At 33.3% G+C, this 20776-nt stretch overlaps 1 protein-coding gene across 2 annotated transcripts in view; it reads right to left on the bottom strand.

The window, feature by feature from the left end:
* Positions 1–20776, bottom strand: part of LOC126822271 (kinesin-like protein KIF26B) — a 127448-nt gene that overhangs the window by 17432 nt on the left and 89240 nt on the right. For both annotated transcript variants that reach the window (XM_050551049.2, XM_050551050.2), the window contains 4 exons: positions 18364–18457; positions 11831–12028; positions 4858–5010; positions 4210–4302 (listed from right to left, as the gene is read on the bottom strand). In XM_050551049.2, coding sequence (XP_050407006.2) covers positions 4210–4302; positions 4858–5010; positions 11831–12028; positions 18364–18457 — 538 coding nt within the window. The remainder of the gene's footprint in view (positions 1–4209; positions 4303–4857; positions 5011–11830; positions 12029–18363; positions 18458–20776) is intronic.

Below are 20776 nucleotides of genomic sequence, written 5' to 3'. Positions count from 1 at the left end.
TGGCCGCCGTTTCATCTTCCAGGATGACAACGCAAGATGTCACAGGGCCAGGATCGTTACAGGTTACCTCCAACAACAGAACATCACCACATTACCTTGGCCAGCACTGAGTCCCGACCTCTCCCCCATCGAGCATGTCTGGGACATGCTTGGACAGAGGTTACGTCAACGTCAACAACGTCCTGCCAATGTCCAAGAACTTGCTGCTGCGTTGCAACAGGAATGGGACAATCTGGACCAAAATGACCTTAGACGTCTCATTAGGAGTATGCCACGTCGGATCAATGCTTGTTTGGCAAACAGAGGAGGATTTACCCGTTACTGACTTGGTTGTGATGCTGTGGTAACTTTGCTGTTTGACCCCGGGTATCATTTTACCCTTATAATGGTCAGTCTGTGCCTTACTTAGTCTAACGATCATTTGGAATAAATCGATGAATGTGAACTTCATTTCATTTTGTCATTTGTTTCTTCGTCAGTTTCATTAGGTGACTTTAATAACATTTAAAAATCAATTATCCCCTACTTTTTTTGAATAGTATAATATGCTCAATCCTCTAAGAGATGACTGGAATTGTTGCTGCCAACCAGGATGCAGGTCCTCGTCAAGGCTCTCTCTGCCACACTTAAATTCAACAGCCCACTTTTTACTGTGGGAAAGAAAGGGGTGTCATCCCTTAAAGCGGAGACCATAACAACATGTATATGTGTTGGGTTTAGTCCATTCAGTTGCAGGTACTTGATGGCTGCCCTATAGCCAATTTGTCCATTTCTGGCAATTTCAATGGGTAGACCGGGTACAAAAACAATAAAACTACAAACAGTTCTTATGTCTATGATTCATTCAATGATCGTATTTGTTGGTGGCAAAAGTTTATTTCAAACTAATTGATCTACCTATTTCAGATTTGAAAATTTCAGTCAGCCCTCGTATATGCTTTTCATGAAAACATAGCATTTATTCAAAAGTTTCAGAGTAGTCCGCCACGACCCCTGCTGTAATTTAGGCAAGAGAGATTAGGTTTAATGTCATTCAAAACAAACAAAGTCATTTCACAACTAATATTGGAGATTGAAAACAAATTATCATTCGGTCAGTTGGACAATTAAAAAGTCCACCAGTTATATATATATAATATATAATTTGTATTACGCTAATTAAGGTTAATTTAAACAAATTATTCTATGTACCTATCAGATTTTATCTCGTTAATGGACCATATATTTCATAAGTTGACATTAAATATTCAAATTATACAGATATTTGATATCTCTATCTGGACAGTCCAGTAACTACTGTTTGATTTAGTTGGATTAATTCACAATATAATATCAGTTAGGAACAATTTGGCTAATCCTTTATTTGGTAGAATACATTACAATGTATAAAATTTAACTGCTTGTTATAGAATGTAATTGGAGAAATGTTTATAAGGATTCATAATTTTGAAATAACTGTTTAAATCCAAGCTATATCCAAGCCATCCGAGGATCAACATAGTTGATTTTGAGCTTATCATGTAAATAAAGGTCTAATTAATAATTTCTATAACATTTGAAGCCCAAAGAAAGACTTGCAATAGGCAGATTTAGGTTTTAACTTATGTATCTTTAATTACACTGACATTTATTAAACAATCAATATGTTTATCACTCTACATAACTTAAGCAGAAAATGACACTTATTGAACTTAGTCAAGGTATGAAACATCCCTCATCCCCACGCCAACAATTAAAAGTTATTATGTTTCAAAGTCTTAGTTAAACAAATGACATAGCCAAAGCAGAAAATACTCATCATCAACCCAGTAAAGCTTTACATTCACTCACTTTAAAGCAGAATTATTGCGTCTTGAAAACCCACATTAATAGTTCCTTGCTTTTGGAGACAATAATAAGGATATTTTGTAACTGATATTTTGCTGGATTTTAAGCAATCAGTTTCTGTTTCAACAGAAATATCAAATTCATCAAGCATCTATTATCTCTAATAGTATAATGGTTAAAGTAGTCTATCATGACTTGAGATTGGAGAAGGTTGTATACAAGAAAAAAAAACTATGTGTTCCATTTAATGTAAAAGAACCAGGTTGTAGTGGAAATGAGGCACCATTAACTCACAAAACACCACCCCAGATACTGATTTATAGCACCATTAACACTCATTCTGGCCACTTTCCAAATATTTAAATTTCTCTTCCAATTTTGTTCAATTACAACCTAGCCACCAAATATTTCTTATATTATTTAACTATTGAAAGTTGATTAATTAATACGTACTGAAGCATCTGTTTGGGGAAATATAATTAAAGAATTGACAAGAGCGCTTCATTAAATTTTCTTAATTATAAATAAAGTTGAAAAACACATGAAATCAATTACGTCATGCATATTAAGATAATTAGGATGATAATAGAATGCCAGCTACATTACATAAGTCATTTTTATATGTTTTTAGCTGGAACCAGACTAATGTATTCATTAGAAGACAGACATTCAAAACACACACAAGTAAAACCCAAGACCTACTCATAAACACCCCAGCATAAGTTTTGTATTTAAAAAGAATAAGAAATTGTATTATGTAATATGCAGTATGCCACAGGAAGAAATATTCTCCCTCCCAGAATATTGCCTACAGGTATTATTATTTTTCAAACTCTCATAATATCTTGATGAAAGTTCACTTGAAAGACTATGTTAAACTGATAAAGATTGTTTAATTTATGCCAGTTCCATATTCATTTCTTATCAAACATTCTTAAACAAGCCAACAATGTGATTCATGTCCCCAGCCTAATCCCAAAATAAATAAAGGACACTTAACTTTTTATAAAACGAAAATGAAATGCGGTTTAACGTCCTACTGTTCTACTCCTACTGGGCTAATGAAGACGGGCATACGCCATACAGTGTGCTATGAGGGAAATTTTGCGCGGACAACGGCACTGCGGCCTACTCTTATATCGAATTCCAACTGTCAAGGGATCTTTTACATTTATGCCAATGTGTACACAGGTCCTCGGTTTTTCATCCCATCCGAACAACTAGACAGCTGTCCTTTTCAGGCCTTCCGTCCTGCATTACTGACAAGGGGGAACCACATTTTTTTATAAAACATCAAGCAATCAAATTACTTATCACTCTTCTTAACATTATGAGAAATTGGTCATTATCAAACATAGTCAAGGTATTGATGTAATGAAACTATACATTAAGTTTCATTACTCTCCCCACGTTTAGAATCAGAGTTATCATGATGTTCAAAGTCTGAACCAATGATTAAATTGTTAATATCTTTGCTTAGCCTAAGCAGAAAATGCTTATTCTCAAAATTAATCATGCATCAGCTTTCAGCACTCTCATTTAAAATTATCAGGTTCTTTAGTATTGCCAAATCAACTTGATTATCTTTTCTTAGCATAAGCAGAATATGCCCATCATTGACCTTGGTCAAATCATTAATCTCATAAACATCAACAACAAATTAGCATTTTACTTCAATTAGAAGCTAGTGATTGTGTTTACAAGGTGTGACGAACAGACATATGGACAGTGTAAGCAGAAAATGCTCATCCTCAAGTCATCAAGACATTCACCTAATGAACATCTGCACCAAGTTTGAACATTCTACCTCAATTAGAAGTAGAATTATTGTGTTCTAAAAAGCTGCTTCAGATGAACAGACAAACCAAACTTAATAATCCCTTGCTTTCTTTAAAAGGTGGGGGACACTACTATTTCGGCTAATGTGCATAAATGAGAATTTTATATAAAGCAATCACATATTTTTGTTGGTTGTGAAATTAAACAGCTTCATTCTAGGACGCTAGTAATGGAATTTGAGGACATCACATTTCAAAAGGAGTTGAAGACAACTAAAATTGTTGACATGGACCATGCATGTTCACTATTTGAAATAACTTTAGAATAAAGGAGGTCATTTATCACATTTCTTAATTCTCGGTGTGCACATTAATCTTTTCTTTGTTCATATTTACACCAGAGATTGTTTGTTTTCTGACTAAACTTGAAAAGAATTCCAAGATCACAGGAAAAATATCTTGGAACTTGGACCAGATCTATCATAGATGAATCAAAAGGAAGTTCTGAAGCATGCCACAGGCAACTTTCCATTTTTTTCTTGTAGAAACATAAACATCTATGAATATCAACAAAATATAGAGAATAAATAACGGTATTACTTACCACCAGGTAATCCGGCTCGGTTGGCTTTTTCTATTCTATATTGATAGACATGTAGGGTGAATAACAAATGAGATGATCGGCCGTCTTCTTCCACTGTTGAAATAGAAAGATTTAGGAATAAGTAAAGGTTTGAACCTCACAGCTTCCTCGGTTATCTTTTTCTTAGATATAAATAGTGAAATCACCTCAGAAATTGAGCAGACAAGGAAGATAAATATGTTTATACACGTCTGATTAGCAAAAAATGCATTTAAAGAGTAACGAAAGTGTCTGTTTGGCATGCTTCCCTGAAAGTGAAATCGTTCATAACTTTCACGTAATATGCATAGAATCAGATGTTAATATGATATTTATGTATATATTTTTAACTTCCTGTTTAACTTCCCATAGATCTATCATCTTGATTGTCTTTTAATGGCTTCCCACTGACATACACAGGGGATACAATCCAAAGAGCTGGGTAAAACATTTTCTGCTGTTTAACACAGATAATCAATTATGCTATTCAATTAACAATTAAAACAACCAGATAGATTTACCAAACTTTAGATCTTTTCTTAAAAATTAATCAACTACTTTTTAAATAATTCATTTTTTTTCATCTAGCTAAATACTTCAATCTAAGTTTATCTTAAAACAGTATCTCACCATGTTTACTGGTTGCAGCCAAAGCAGCATCAAAATAGAAGGCTGCTCTTTCAGCAGTTGGGGCACGAAGTTCACTTTGATTTTCAAGTTGGGTTCCACAGATAGGATCTTCTCTCAAATAGACACCATTTGATCCACTGCCACCATCTGCACCTTGATAAGATGAAAATGTTATATTTATCTAACCATCAAAGAACATCATAATTCTGCACTTTTTGGCACCATGAGATTGGATTTATACCAAATATTATCAATGCATGTGCAGTGAGGTTTAATTTATTTGCATAAATCATTTCAAGAAATTTAATGGTTTATCTCAAGGGAGGTAATCAGGCCTGTTATTTCATTTATGTCTGCACCTATTATATCATATGTACATTAAACACTGCCAGGTAAGCTGAATAAACATACACATGTTAAATGGAGGGTGCAGACGTCAACAATATATCAGTATATTTATTGGAGAGATCTATTTTTTTCTCATCAATCAGTCAACTGTTTGAATTTATAGGTTCTTAATCATGACTTACTTCCACGCATATGTACATATAAACATGTAGGTAAATTGATCTACCATTCAGTTTCATAAAGGTAAGTATTTAAGAGTTTGAAGGCAAAAAAAGAGCAAAGTAAGTGAAATTAAATTATTATTGATAAACTTTTGTCAACGAAAAAAAAAAAAAAGAGACATTTGGATTTTGGAGCTCTTCATCAGTTGGTAACAAAAATTATTTGACTACAGTTACATTGAGGATGTTTAAATTAGATCATGTGCCAAATTTGAGATAAAATGTCCAATTCATCACTGATTTATAGGCATGTTAGCTTTCAATTTACAAGACTTTTTTTAGTGGTTTTCAAGAAATTTCTCTTAAATTTATCGATTTCCAAAATAGCCAGTAATGGTATTTACAATTAATGAATGATTAAAATAGGGTTAAATGTCCTACTTTTCGGCACACGCTGAGGGAAATTTTGCTCTGACAGCAATTGAATTCTAACTGTCAAGGGTTCTTTTACTTGCATGCCAACATGTACACGGGACCCGGGTTTTTCATCCCATCTGCAGATATATTGCAGACATATTAAACTGAACACAAAAATCTCTACAAATCAAATAAATTGAAAGAAATGCATGCACATCAGGACCACCCGATTTTATTAGATGCAATAAAAGACAAATATTAGATTACATAGTTTGTCCTTGCAAATGGATGAGATTGAACATGAGGAGATCTTCATGGTGATATAATTAAAACACATTAAACATTACACGGACAATAAAACTCATTTACGTACATTCACATCCGTCATCAGAACTGATGGCAGAAACGACTCCATTTTGATTATTCTAACCAAATGAAAGTGAAAATTCTGAAGACTTTGTATTACTGAACATATCCCACAAGGGCAAATTGTGGCTGGCATCGCTCAATCAATTGTAGAATTTATTTTCCTACTATACATTCGGTACATGACAATTCCAAGTGATTGGTAATTGATTCATTTCCCCAAGCAATGGATAGAAACGACTAAAAGGAAGCGTTGAGTGGAATTCTAACGTTTCCAATCAGACAGACGAAAGCAGTTTGCTTCTACATTTTTCAAAGGGTGGGCAGTGACAGTATGATACTTCACAATTCTCACCACAAGCCTGCGCTGATGAGCTGGGGAGTTAAGCATCAAAATTCACCTAGAGCAAATCAAGTGATACGGAGGCGCTATTATCTAAACTTCTGTCCGCTTATAAAAGAGAATTATTCAACAATTTAGACAGTCTTATCTTGGTGTACGATCAACATCAAATTACTAAAAGTGGGCATTATGAATCAATAGGTTTTGTTACATTACCCAAACCTAAGGGAATCGCAGTTCAGTGGTAAAAGAATATAGCACTTATGTATATTTACTATTGATTAAGTAGAACTAGAGATTTGAGCGTGAAACAAGACAGAGTAGAACATGTCACTTGAAGCTCCATTGTAGAACATAAAATAAGTTTTATCATTATGTATGTCCTCTTTGGTTGGAAAACGATCCGAGAACAATTAATTCTCACCCATTTTTTCCATTTATGAGATAGATCATTGTGATATGATCTGTATAAAGTTGATTATAAGTTTCTTTGATCCATATTTTTATGAAATTAACACACGTCTAACAAATATTTATCTATCTACTTACAGGTCTTTTCATTTTTTTTTTATTATCAATTGACAAGGGATCTTCAATTTGTTTTCTGATCAGTATACTGATTGATAAATTGATAAATGGAGAGAGAGAGAGAGAGAGAGAGAGAGTTTACAAATATCCAGGAATACCAATGTACCTGCTGGAAAAAACTTACAAGGTTTGAGAGTCAAAACTACTCCTTGTTCTATATGAGATAATATTTTAATTATTAGTGCTCAACAATAAATTAACTTTTATATTCAAAATAGGAGTGAATAAAATGAGGTTTTAACGTCCTACTTTTTTGCAGAGTTTAACACACACTGACACAAACTAGGTCATGTTGGGACTACCATCTGGTACAATTCTGTTTCAATAATTAACTTGCACATAGGACTTTTTAGCAGTGGGAGGTATCTGGAGGAACCGGAGAAAATCAATGAGGTTGGATCATGGGTAGGCAACCCTACTCCTTGTCATATACAAGCTTGGGATCAAAACTGTGCCACTTGACATTGAAAGACCTTACGATCTAACTTGTGCCTCGACCAGCTAACCTCCCCCAATTCTGTCTAAAGTTGTAGACAACTTGTAGTAATGTGACATTTACTTATATACATTTGAAGATGATAAATGAGAACAAAGTTTTTGTGAATTAATAACAAATCTATTTTTTTGTTAATTGCAGGAACTATTTTGACCCTGACATTTCCTAGTGTATGATTTGACAACTTGTATTGGGGATAATTTGCACACAACTTATAATCACATTAGTGTAGCTTTTATAGCTCGAGAAATCAAATGTCAACTAGCGTAATTAACAGTAATATCGACAACAAATGATATTAATCCCTATAATAATCTCAATAGATGCTTGCCTTTATTACCCTTCGCTGAGAAATACACAAAGAATCTAATAGTGGTTTAATGAGTCATTAACTAATATGGTCATATTTTGTTTTTATTAGGTGTGAAATGTGGTAATAAATATTATAGGCACAGCAGCTGTGAAATATAGTTAATTCCAACTATACAAGAGTCTGTATTAATGAAATGAAATGAAATCAAATGGGGTTTAACGTCTTACTGTTCTGCTCCGACTGGGCTAATGAAGATGGGCATACGCCATACTGTGTGCTATGAGGTAAACTTTGCCCAGGCAGTGGTACTATGGCCTACTCTTATAAAAAAAAGTCCAACTGCCAAGGGATCTTTTACGTGCACGTCAATGTATACATGGGACCTCGGTTTTTCGTCTCATCCAAATGACTAGACAACTGTGCTTGTCAGGCCCTCCGTCTTGCACCACTGACATGAGGAAACCAAGTCGGAAAATCATGATGAACTTTCTCGGCCAATGCAGGGATCGAACAGGCAACCTCCAGGGTAGCTTTATTAATGAAAACTACCCTTAAACATGCATTATGCAAGAGCTAAATCTGATTATTGCAAGTCTTAATTTAGGCTTCAGATGTTATAGAAATTATAAATTAGATCTTTATTTAAACAACAAGACCAATATCAACTCTGTAGACCCACGGATGGCTCGGCTACAGCTCGGATTTAAATAGGATTTCACTAATTGATTAAATCAGATAAGGGGTAACCTGATGAAAATACGTCAGTTAGATCGAGGCTAAATGATAGAGTGTACTTAGCGAGGCCGCTGTAAAGCGTTTCCGTATGCCATTGAAAACTTTACTTGATAATCGAGATATGTAGGTGGAGTTAACTTCTGTCAATCAAACGACCGGCAAAGGTGAAGACACAATTCGCTACCATTTCTAGGCAAATATTACAATGATGATAACTATGTTCAGAATAAAGTAATTTGACTGAATTTTTCAATATATTCTTCTTTCATCATCTACTTTTGAACTGTTATAGCAAGAATGGCCAACTCTCTATAAAAATCGCCCATAATGTATCTTTAAGCGTCTGTATAGTATAATAGACAAGAGGTTTTCGGGGTCCGATTTAAGACCACCAGCAGCAATATCATCCATACTAGCATATAAAACTGCTTTAAAACAATTCTACTGATATCACTGACATCCTGTATGTGTACATTGTGTATATTTCCAAATAAAAGGAGAGATAACGTTACAATTTACAATATTGCAATATAGTCGTATAAAAACTTGTCAAGAACTCTGACCTGCAGAGTATTCATAAAAATTAGATGCAAGTATGTTCATAATAAAATGTGGGGAAGACTAAAAACTGGCTAAAAAATAAAAATTGCAATAGGTCTTGTGGATATGGCAGGGTATGCTTACTCTTTCCTGAACACCTAAGGTGATGAGAGAGATGGTGTCTTGTGGATTTTAGCGTTGCTAATATATTTATTTGCTTAGACGTTCTTCAGCATATTTTGTATTGATGTTTCTGTTTCTTTTTCACAATGTTATAAAATCAAACGCATTTCATTACTGATAAGATTCCTACATGACAACTGTTGAACTTGTGTGAGTCAAAAAGGTCTTTGAAAAAACGGAAAACACAAGTTTGGTTATCTAATACAGACGGAGAAAAAAAAGATGCCATACACTGGTTATCAACCAATTCCATTTCAAGTTTGTAAATATGACAAATCAAAGCTTGATTCTAATTCGGTAGTGTGTCACTATTAAATCTTAATATGTTGTTTGAACTGCCGTCAACTTTAAATATTATATTATGACACATGGTAGCAGACGTTCAATATCTAATCATACAGGGTGGTCTGATAAACACAGATTTCTCGTTGTCATCATCTCATTTTACCATCTAATCCTTGCACTAGTTGTGGACAATATGGTCATTCTTCCTGCTAATCTCAACTATCATAAATTGATCCTCTTCAGCTAATTAACTAAACTGTTAATTAATCAAATGACTCATATAAAGGAATTTGTGGTGTGAAGAATATCATTTTATATTCAAACATTTTTCTGCCTGTTGCACGAAATCTTATTTGCGATAAGTTGTGATTGAATGTGCTCGATGGTTTTTATTAGGGAGTAAGAGTCTTGTTGTAAGAGACTAGAGATTAAATGTCTATTGTTGTGAGGTAGCAGGCGGATATTTGATTGGTGAATATGGTTACGATAATACTACTCCAGCTGTCAAAATGGACACATTTTGTCTTGCTCGTGTTTATTAGGGGTTAATTATTTTCTTGTTGATGATGATGAATTATATGGCTCATCAAGGAGAGCGAGAGAAATTGGGTTTACCTTCCACTCAGTACTAACTAGGTCTGTCATAAATTAAATAAATTGAAATGGGGTTTAACGTCCTACTGTTCTGCTCCGACTGGGCTAATGAAGACGCACAAGTGCTATACAGGATGCCATGAGGGAAATTTTGACAGGACAGCGGCACTATGGCCTACTCTTACATCGAATTTCAACGGCCAAGAGATCTTTTACATGAACGCCAATGTGTACATGGGACCTCAGATTTTCGTCCCATCGGAACGATATACTTTGTCTCTTGCCAGGCCCTCAGTCCTGCACCACTGACAAGGAGGAACCACGCCGGAAAATCCTGATGAACTTTCTCGGCCAATGCAGGGATCGAACACGGGACCTCCAGGGTATCGCGCCAACGTTTTACCCACTGAGTCAGTGGTACAAATATCATTTCAATAACTCAGTTGTGCATATGGGTCTTTAGCATACATTTATTTATATGCACTTTAAAGTCAATATTTCCAAGGTAAAGATCAAAAATATTACTATTTTTGCAACATTATATATCAGGATACTTATAAAGAAAATGGAAACTGTTAAGGAAGCTATTGGCTTTTTTATTCTTGTACAATTTTACGATCATTATAGTATTTTTTATTTACTTAAAGGAAATGTTAAATAAAATATGCCACAAAAAATAACAGTAATGTATCATTAAGTGTTTGAAAGATGAACCTAATCCATTTTTAATATGTTTACTTCTGTCCTATGTCAAAATATTAATTTTCTCTCAAATGTTCAAAATACCAAGAGTGTAGCAGAAGAGAAGCAGATTTGATTCAAGGTGTTACAACATAAATATCTGACATAGTTTGACTATTATAGAAGCTAGTTAGTAAGAAGATTAGTACATTCCCGTGTCAGTATCAATCTGCTGGAGTTCTTCCAGTTAACCACAAAAACAGTTGTGTCTAGCTATAGGTTGTCAATATATCTAGCTCCTGTAGCTCATACAAAAATAACCATACTTTTAAATTATTCTTTGAAATTTTAAAATTACTTCTGTGCCTGTTTGGACATCATTTGTGTCCCATTTAAATATCCAATTTAAAAAGATGGGTTGCCAGGAAACAAAACATATGTCCACTGTAAGTAAAGTGTGTGAACGGGCTACAAAAGTTGTGGCATATCATTCTTTTGAAGGTAAAGAAAGTATTTATAAGACACTAAAAACTGATCAAGAATAACAATTCACGAAGTAATTATAAGAAATAATTAAAGTTTGATTTATCATATATCGGAAAAATTGATGCACTTTTCAAATGTTCAAAATTTACATCCATGCTCAACTTTTAAACATATTTGAGTATTCTAGTTTATACTGGTAATTAGTGTTTCAGGTATGCGTTATGTCAATCTTCTATCATCCACCTATTATTACAAACAGATGTGAAGAGTGTCCAAAAAAATCTCATTATCACTACTTGACCAAACAAACAAAATGGCGGACTACATTAACCAAAAGTAACACTTACATATTTGACTAAACAAACAAAATGGCTGATTACATTAAGCAAATATATTTGTGGTTTAAAAATATAATTTTCAAAATAGCTCTTACATACCTCCTGCAACTTCAGTAAGAAGATCTCTTAAAATTTCTTGGGTTCCTGAAACTTCTACAGCTGAAACTCGGACAGAAAATCTTGCTCCTGTCGTTTCTTTCTGATCACTGATTAATTTAAATAACCAGGCTATAGCACAAGGTATTACTCCTAGAGTCTGTGGTGAATGATCTTTTCCTATCATTGTAAATGATTTACCTGAAAAAGAAAGGAGAAAGTTAGTTTCCTTCTATTTTACTCAAATTTGGCTCCACAGATCATAACAATGTCATTTTAATATAAGTTATAGTACAGCCAGAGATGCTGTAATAGAAATCCCTATGGCCCATCCAAAAACAGTGTTCATGTACCCATCCCATCACATTTGGTTAGAAGACACACCCAATAACAGATGCAACTAAATTATAGAAATAATGTTGTTGTTTTAGGGATTTTTTGTGCTCTTGTCCCTACTTTAGAAAATCATGTATACGCTTGTCTACAGACAAGCATATAACAAAACCACAGATGAAATTTTCCCAAAAGATATCGCAAATAATTTCTTCTAATATGCATCCATATTTGAGGAGAATCATGTGCATTTTCTCTTGAGTTTATTTTAAATAATATCATATGTTATTAATGTAGATGTGCTTTTATTGTATAAGCTTATAGAGGTTCATGATGAAGAGCCATTTCTGTTGTTTAAAATAAACATATAGCTCTACATCTGAATCCATGTTGTCTGTTTTCTCCATTTTAGTTCTTAAAATGTAAAATTTCTATGTAAAAGGCACAAGTTAGATCAATATAATTATTTAAAATGTAAACTTTTTTCAATAACAGGGCCCTTTCATATATTTTCTTAGTCTGAATGAAAGAACTTAAATGACCACACCACATGATGGGAGATTCCTCTATAAATAAAATGAAACAAGTAAAGGCCATATTGTGAGTGACCATCAAACCATCTGCTTGTTTAGGGAATCTGTCAATATGTTGGTGGTCTGACAAGTTTGAAATAACTGACAAGAGGTTGATGGTATGACTAGTAGATCAGGTTTATACTAGTGTATAACACAGGTTTCATGTATATGATAGATATAAAAGAAATACTGCAGCAGCTGCCCAGCTATCAAATATTGACATAATTCTTCTTTTTACACCTGATACAGGAAATTATACAAATAAATACATCAACATATAAACTTGATAATAGTATTATCTAGTAGGCATCCTTTAATTCAAATGCTTTTCAGCTTTTCTAATATATGTTTTAAGCAAAATCACTAGATGACCACTAGAAGGCTTTAATTAAGGCCAGGTCTCAAATCATCAATTCAGACTCTAGCCATGGGAATGACAAAAACTTAAGTTTTCAGTTATTGCAGACTTAAATTGTGTCATACACAATTTAAGTCTGCAATAACTCTGCAATATAGTTCTTATATTTTTAACCAATTAAATATGACCTCCATCTTCTTAGACCTCCGGAGCTTTATCGCGAAGGTTCACATTTTCCTGCACCTCCACCTTTCACCCTGTCTAAAAAGCAGGATCCACCCTGGTTGAAAAATGACATGTTCAATTTTAAGGGTCTTAATTTGTGACACTATATTATTAATTCCACATAATTTGTCCAATTTAATTGCCAAAATATTCTCAAATTTCATCTATTGTTATGAAATGTATTTCCTCTAGGTAAGTCAACATGGGAAGTAAAACATTAAAGAGGCATATTACTTCAAAGATCTGTACTGGTTGGTAAAAAAAAAGGGACAAACATGAAGCTATGCAAACTTTTAGACAAATTTGACAAATCATCACAGAAATTTAAATGTTTTATGTTTCAATTTTCAGGGATTTTTAAGATTTTTTATTGAATGGTTGTTTAAAATACGATACTGAGAGTAGATCAGTACTTGGATTAAGTTAATTTAAAGGTTATTTAAAATATATTTCGAAAAATTAATTACATAACTTTTGTGGTGAGTGTGATACTACCTCTTAGAGTTATTTTAAGCACTCAAATTTGCATTGTGTCATTAAAATGGGTATGAATTTGTAGTCAAGTAAAATTTTGTTTGGAATCGGTGTTTGACTGTAAACATGTATATACCCGGTAGATTTCTTGAATGTAAATGAGATGTCATGGGATATCAAAGCAAGCAGTTTTAAAGATATTATTTATGATCAAGTCTGTTACTCTGTCTGACCCTAAACAATAAATATTCCTTAATAATTCATGTGACTTTCAGCATCTTGTCCTTTTACCGAACAACCTCTAGTAATTTATCATATTTATACCATAATATCTACACAAAGAACATGGTCTACCATGCTAGTGACTGGAATAAGAAGGGCAAAATGTTCAAACATAACTAAAGGTGTTGGGTACTCTAAAATGCACTTGTAATTTTTGTTCATAAGATATGACATTTTTTATTATTTGGTGTGATAAACTACATATTAATCACCAAACAAATACCAATTTTATTTACCAATTACTATGTTCCAAATTTGGGCCAAAAGCATGATAAATGGTGCTGATGACAACAAAAGTCGAATTTTCTCAGTTATGCCTGAATGGATTTTCATCAAATTTGACATGAACAATGCTAATTGCAATTCCCAAAAATTCCCAAAAGGACCATTTTTGGCCATAGGCTATGGTTTGTCTGGTATCCATGGAAATGGCAAAAAACGATGACCTTGATAATCGTGTCCTAGAGAGAATTCCTTCTGACGTCATATATATAGATAGAAGTCAATGATCCAGTGTCATAATTTATTCAAGAACTGATCTAGGTCGGGGAAACCTTCTCATTTGCTATAAATAGTTTGGGTTTTTTTTCCGCTTGTAACTCCATTATTACACAACAAACAGTCACTGTATTATGTCTCCTCTGGGTTATTTTACACATGGAACAAGTGTGCAGAGTCTTAATAAGATTGGTGTTGAAAGGTTAATGTGTATCTTAGACTACTCAACACCCTTAACAAGTGGTTATATGAAGGATTTCCAAAAGCGTGGAAGAGAGAACTGGGGTTTAACGTCTACTCAACACAAACTAGGTCATTTCGGGACTCACTTTTGGTTCAATTTTATTTCAATAATTTTTTTGCGTGTAGGGATCTTTTGCAGTTGGAGAATTTTAAAATGACGTCAGTTAGTATTAAAGATGTAGATACTGATAATATCCCAAAACAGACACCTCATAAAAAAGGTTTAAGGGTCTTTATATCACAAGAACAGCATCCTTTGGTTGATTATATAAGTCAGTTGGTGTATCTGATAGAACAATTATTTGAAGACCGAAGGGTGGATGGGAGAGGGCATGGTCCAAAACTTTATCCTTAAATATACCATTCTAATAAATACCAAAAGATTTTTCAAATTTATGCATCTTACTTCAAAATGCTTCTTGTTTTAAGAAGATATCCTAATTAACTACTTCAAATTAAACATTAATAAGTAGATTACATTGGATACATAAAGTGCGAAAAAAAATGTTAGCAAATATCAATAAAACATCTGACTAGAACCATACTAATCATGTCCATATACCATAATTCACCAATCATTATTAATCAAGCCATAAAGACGTGCTTATAGCAGCACTTCAATCTACCACGCTTGGTTAATTAAGTGATCCCTGGGGCAAGATGTATGCTATTTTAACCAATATGCACAATATTGATTCCCTTAGCTCCGCTCTTCCTGATGGTCAGTATCTATTGATATCAATACTGACCTCATTCATGATTTTGCTAATCATATTAGTTAGTATTGGCGGCATTGACCTGTACGTCTGGTCAGTTGCTGGGAAAGGCAGACAAATCAGTTTATCAAGCACAGGGTATATGGGTAAGAATTCTTTGGAATCAATCAAGAACTGATCTAAAAACAATACCAAGTTTCCGTTGATTAGGGCGACCCTGTACCGACTCATTTTTCATTCTAAATCTACTGGCGTTAAATATAGAGTTTAATGACATGTGTCGGGCCTTCACTAACAAGATAAGTCACCTCCATCACTGACAGGAAAAGATTGTAACATCGAGAGAAGGAAAATGTACTGAACTATTTCAACTTCAACCTGCATCAAACCTACATTTTCATTTCGATAGTGAATTTTTTTCGGGGTAGCATGGATAAGGAATGAATCACTTTTGTCAAATCAGCACTTAGTGAGACGAAGCATGACAGAAGAGGACACTATGCTGACAAGTAGCTTAATTTACATGAGAAGATTCCAATAATCAATCCATTAGAATAAGCAGACCAAAACCAAGTAAGTCTAACATTGTTAGAAATATCCGGAACTAAATTACTCCCAGAAACAAATCTAAATTGACACGCTATAAAGGGAAGTGGGTAGACAAGTCTATAGGATAATATTAAATCTCTCGTAACCATAGACCTCGAATTGAACCAGACATCGTTAAAGCCAGTTTCCCCACCTTTACCGACTATAATGGTATTGAACTGATCCAAACTGATTTCATTACTATACAAGAGGAAACACAAAATTGGGGATGAGTATACTTTTTTAAGGATTAACGTTAAAAATTCTAAAAGCTACGGAGCGTGGTTAATGCTGAGAATCTGGTAATAGACTAAGTCCACCATTATACGAGCCATTCTACATTAATTATTTTCTGTGCAAGATACTGTTATGTCTTTAATTTACTAGACAAGATAAGTCTAAGCTAATGGCATATTTATCTATAAACAGAATTTGTAGAAAACTACTATTATATTTTCTTTATAATCTTTTAATGATATTTTGAACTACTGGTAGAAGTAAAATTGTTCAATTATAGCCGCAGTCTTAGATATATTGTTTAAGCGGCATTAAGTAACTGGATGAGAATAACACATGACACAATTATATGGAATACAAGTTACTTGAAAGATTTATTTCTGGTGACGTTTTTGAGAAGGGTTGATAAAGATGAGAGAACCCTTGTTGAAACGTCACCAGAAATAATTGTGTCATATAATTCCATATAATTGTGTCATGTGTTAGTCTCACATATATATTAGGTTGTGTTCACACTAAGAAATAGTTTGGGAAAAAGTGTGGCAAATACCCATTTTTTTCAATGCGAACACAAATGTTGAAATCATAATGTGCTATGAAATTTCACTCTTATTTGTTTCACCTTTGAAATGTGAACAAGTTTAAAAGGTTAGAGAAGTCAAGCTGATACATTTTTTTTTTCATTTATTTGAACACAATTTAATTAAAACATTGATAAAAAAAAAGTTAGGGTAAAAGTATCAGAATGCAGCCTAAGAGAAACCTGTACAAGGAATTGTGTATTCCCCCAATACACCTAACAGCAGCAAAATCGGCAATGCTAGCTTAAAAATCATTATCAAGAAATTTGACAGGGCAAATTTATACCCAAATTTAACCTCTTTGATATCTATTGATTAAATTCACATTTTCATATATAGCTGGAATCCATGTAAACGTAATGTAACTCAACACAATATTTGCATTGTCATAAAGTTTGCAGACAAAATTTTGGAGATTATCTCTACAAGGTTTAATATTTATAGCTTATACTTTCAGACACAGTCAAATTAATTATTTATTTACATTTTGACATGAAATTTGCGTATGTATGTCTACTTCATCAAAATATATCCTAAAACATATATCCTTTAACTCTAGTTGTTGGTTGTTCTTTTTTAAAAAGTGTTACATCATTTACAACTAAAGTCACTGGCAACTTTTAAGTGTGATTACAGAATCCTTGGTGATTTGTGTGTCATTTACATACCAAATTATATATATGAGATATAGTGAGGATCTTGAGATGATTGGTTCCTCAAGTGCACGTAGAAATATGATAAGACAGATAGATCGCCTGTCTCAAGTTATTATCTGACGTAAGTGTACTCTTAACAATAGGTTGGCAGTTTTCTCACGTCACAACCTTCATGTAAATAATCAAAATCAAAAATATGTGGCAGCTTATTAAACTATTTATTCATTGTTATGTGTGACAGGCCCAGACTTGAAGAAACTTGACAAGATAATTTCTAGTTTCGGCTAAGTTCTAGAGAATCAGCAGGAGGCTACATGTGGTGGAATATTTACCAATTTATATAATGGTCTATGGCTGCTCTCACTCTTACATTTCAATTTCATGCTGAGCTGTTGAATTGATTAGTTAAATTGCATTACTTATGGCAATAGTGTTAACACTGATAAAAAAATACATACCACCAAAAAAACTTAACGATTTAAAGATGGACCAATGTGCAGAAAGCGTATTCTGCATCTGCAGACAAAGTTCAGTGCATATTTTCTAATTTACAAATTGTTTGTATATACAAAATTGCTACTATGGCGGTGTTTACATAAACATGTTCATGTATATATCATCAAAATCCCATAATTTGAATGGCGTCTGCCATTCAGGTCTGCCTCTTATTATCCTATCCTTGGAATATTTTTGTTGCTAAGCAATTAATTGCTATATCATTATTATTTTCATTCCATAATTATCCTACATGTATTAATGTTTTAACCTACCAAGTCTTGAATGTCCATAACTAAACAGACAGCCATCAGCACCGCTAACAACAGATTGTAAAATGTCAGAAAGACTGCCAGCACACACTTCAGTCTGAAACAAAAAACCGAAAACAATTAAGAATACTAGTTATTGAAATAAACTGCTAAGACTATTCTGCAACTAACACAGTTAATAATATGCTGTTCAGACGGCCATATTCAAGTTATTCAAGGTGTTTTTAAGCCAGGGGAGTTGGTATTAACACATAATACCAGTTTAACTGTTCCAATAGCCACCATCAAAAGGTGTATGTCCTACTTGAAACTGCTGCATGCCCTAAGATAACTGAAGCTGTTCAGGCGGTCAAAATATAACCCAAAGACAGGTAGTGAATGGAGGTTTTAAACTGGCTTATTTGGCCAATCTTTATGTTCAGACGAGAAGTTAAACTAGCTTAACGATCACCAGTATGTTTAAATTTCAAATAAGCTTAACTTTAACCTTTGAATTACTTTACCAAATTACTTATGTAGTGGTGTATGTATCGTACATGAGACAGGATTGCGTACTCTTTCCAGAACACATACATAAAGATACTTTTCATATGTTTGGGCCGTCTTCATTAGCCCAGGTTAGGAGCAGAACAGTAGGACGTTAAACCCCATTTCATTTCATTTCATGTTTGGGAAGTAGACATAGCAAACAATTCCTGTTGTTTCTATGTAAATTAGACAGCTCATGATTTTTAAAACAGACAATTTAGAAATAAAATTTCCAACTACCAGAACAATAATTATGCTACATGATTTTTAAAACAGACAATTTAGCCTCAAAATATACCAGAACAATTATTCTACAAAATTAACCCAAGAAATCAAGTCTATTTGAACCAATAATCAAAATAGAAAACTCTGGTTATGTTAACAAAAGATTCTCTTTTATCGTGGTTAATGAAATCAGCGATCAATCATCAGGTGTTAGAACTGTTAATATAGGTAGACTTAAAAAACAAATAACACAAGCTCATCCACCGGATTAACTCCATCAATCCTGGTAAATTAACTCATCTCTTCATACATAAAGTAGTACTTATCTTAACATATATGTTTATAAACAACGTATTACGGTCGTATATAATAGAAGATTGACTAATTATGTCTTCAAGATCTCCAGGAACAGCTATATACTCAAAGTTATATTTTCACCCTCATCATGTCTTCATTTTATCTGATTTTTGACCAAGGTTCCAAAAACAATCAATTTAACGCAAGTAATAATAGATAGGCACTCCCTGGAGATTTGGAGAGCTTATATAAGCCAGTGGTTTCAATCGAAAAATTGTTATCTGAAGCCAACGGATTTTCATCAATCTATTTCAATCAACTAAACTTAATTTTATTTGGTCAAATCGCAATTCAAAGGTTATCTAAGACAATCCTGGTTCAACTAAAATAATCAACACCCTCATTAAAGGAGATGGTTCATTTATTTCTGTATTTTAACAATAGATAAATAATGATGGTAGCTACTTTAGCATGCTACTAACATCAACTTTAACAAATGTCACACAAAATTATATATTGTATACAGGTCACTGGGAGAATCCAAACAATTTTCTAAAAAAAAAAAATAACTACATTTTATGCTTGACAACACCACATTGACAAATCTGGTAGTACATGTATGATAAAATTAAGGGTTGTGCATGAACAAGACCACCTAAAAATTGATCCAAGTAGCTAGCTGTCATCATTATCTATCTTTTGTTAAAATATAGAAATAAATGGCCATCTCCTTTAAATATTGGTTATTAAGAAAAGGTATTCATAAAAAATAGCATAAAATAAATAGTGGACTACTGAAGATATATTGGTTCTTATAAAATACTATAATATACCTTATGCAAAAGAATGCAGTCAGAGAGTTAATGATTTTCCCTCTGGTCAACTTATAATACAGTATATATAAAAGCTGTTTTAGTTGGTCAAATTATGGGTTAAAGGTGAGATTAAGTAGTGTTTCAGTGTTAACACTTCTACTGATAATATCTCCCAAGTGTCAGTTAACCTCTAACACTTGAATGGAATTGCCATTTAATAGCAAAGACTAAAGATTTGACCATATGTTGTAGAGCTTAGAAGAAGGCTTTTGAGGATGATGTACAGGGTATACTACTTCATGGTCGTCTGGCAATGCTATTATATACTAATCAGTTCACGTCCAGGTACAAATTACTTTCTATGATAGCCATTAAACCTTTAAGATTTCTTTAAATAGAAAACGAATATACAACGAAATTTCGAAAAGTGAGTACCAATGTTTTAACAAATTTAATTTTTGAAAGAATCTTTAGTAAATCCAAAATTTCAGATCAAATTGAATCTATTTTATGACTACCAAATATCTGTCACCATAAAAAATACTTTGAAA

This window comes from Patella vulgata, chromosome 5 (genome assembly GCF_932274485.2).
Source record: "Patella vulgata chromosome 5, xgPatVulg1.2, whole genome shotgun sequence".
Classification (NCBI taxonomy): Eukaryota; Metazoa; Mollusca; class Gastropoda; family Patellidae; genus Patella; species Patella vulgata.
Note: the sequence above shows the minus strand (reverse complement) of the source record. Positions and strands in the feature narration are given on the sequence as shown.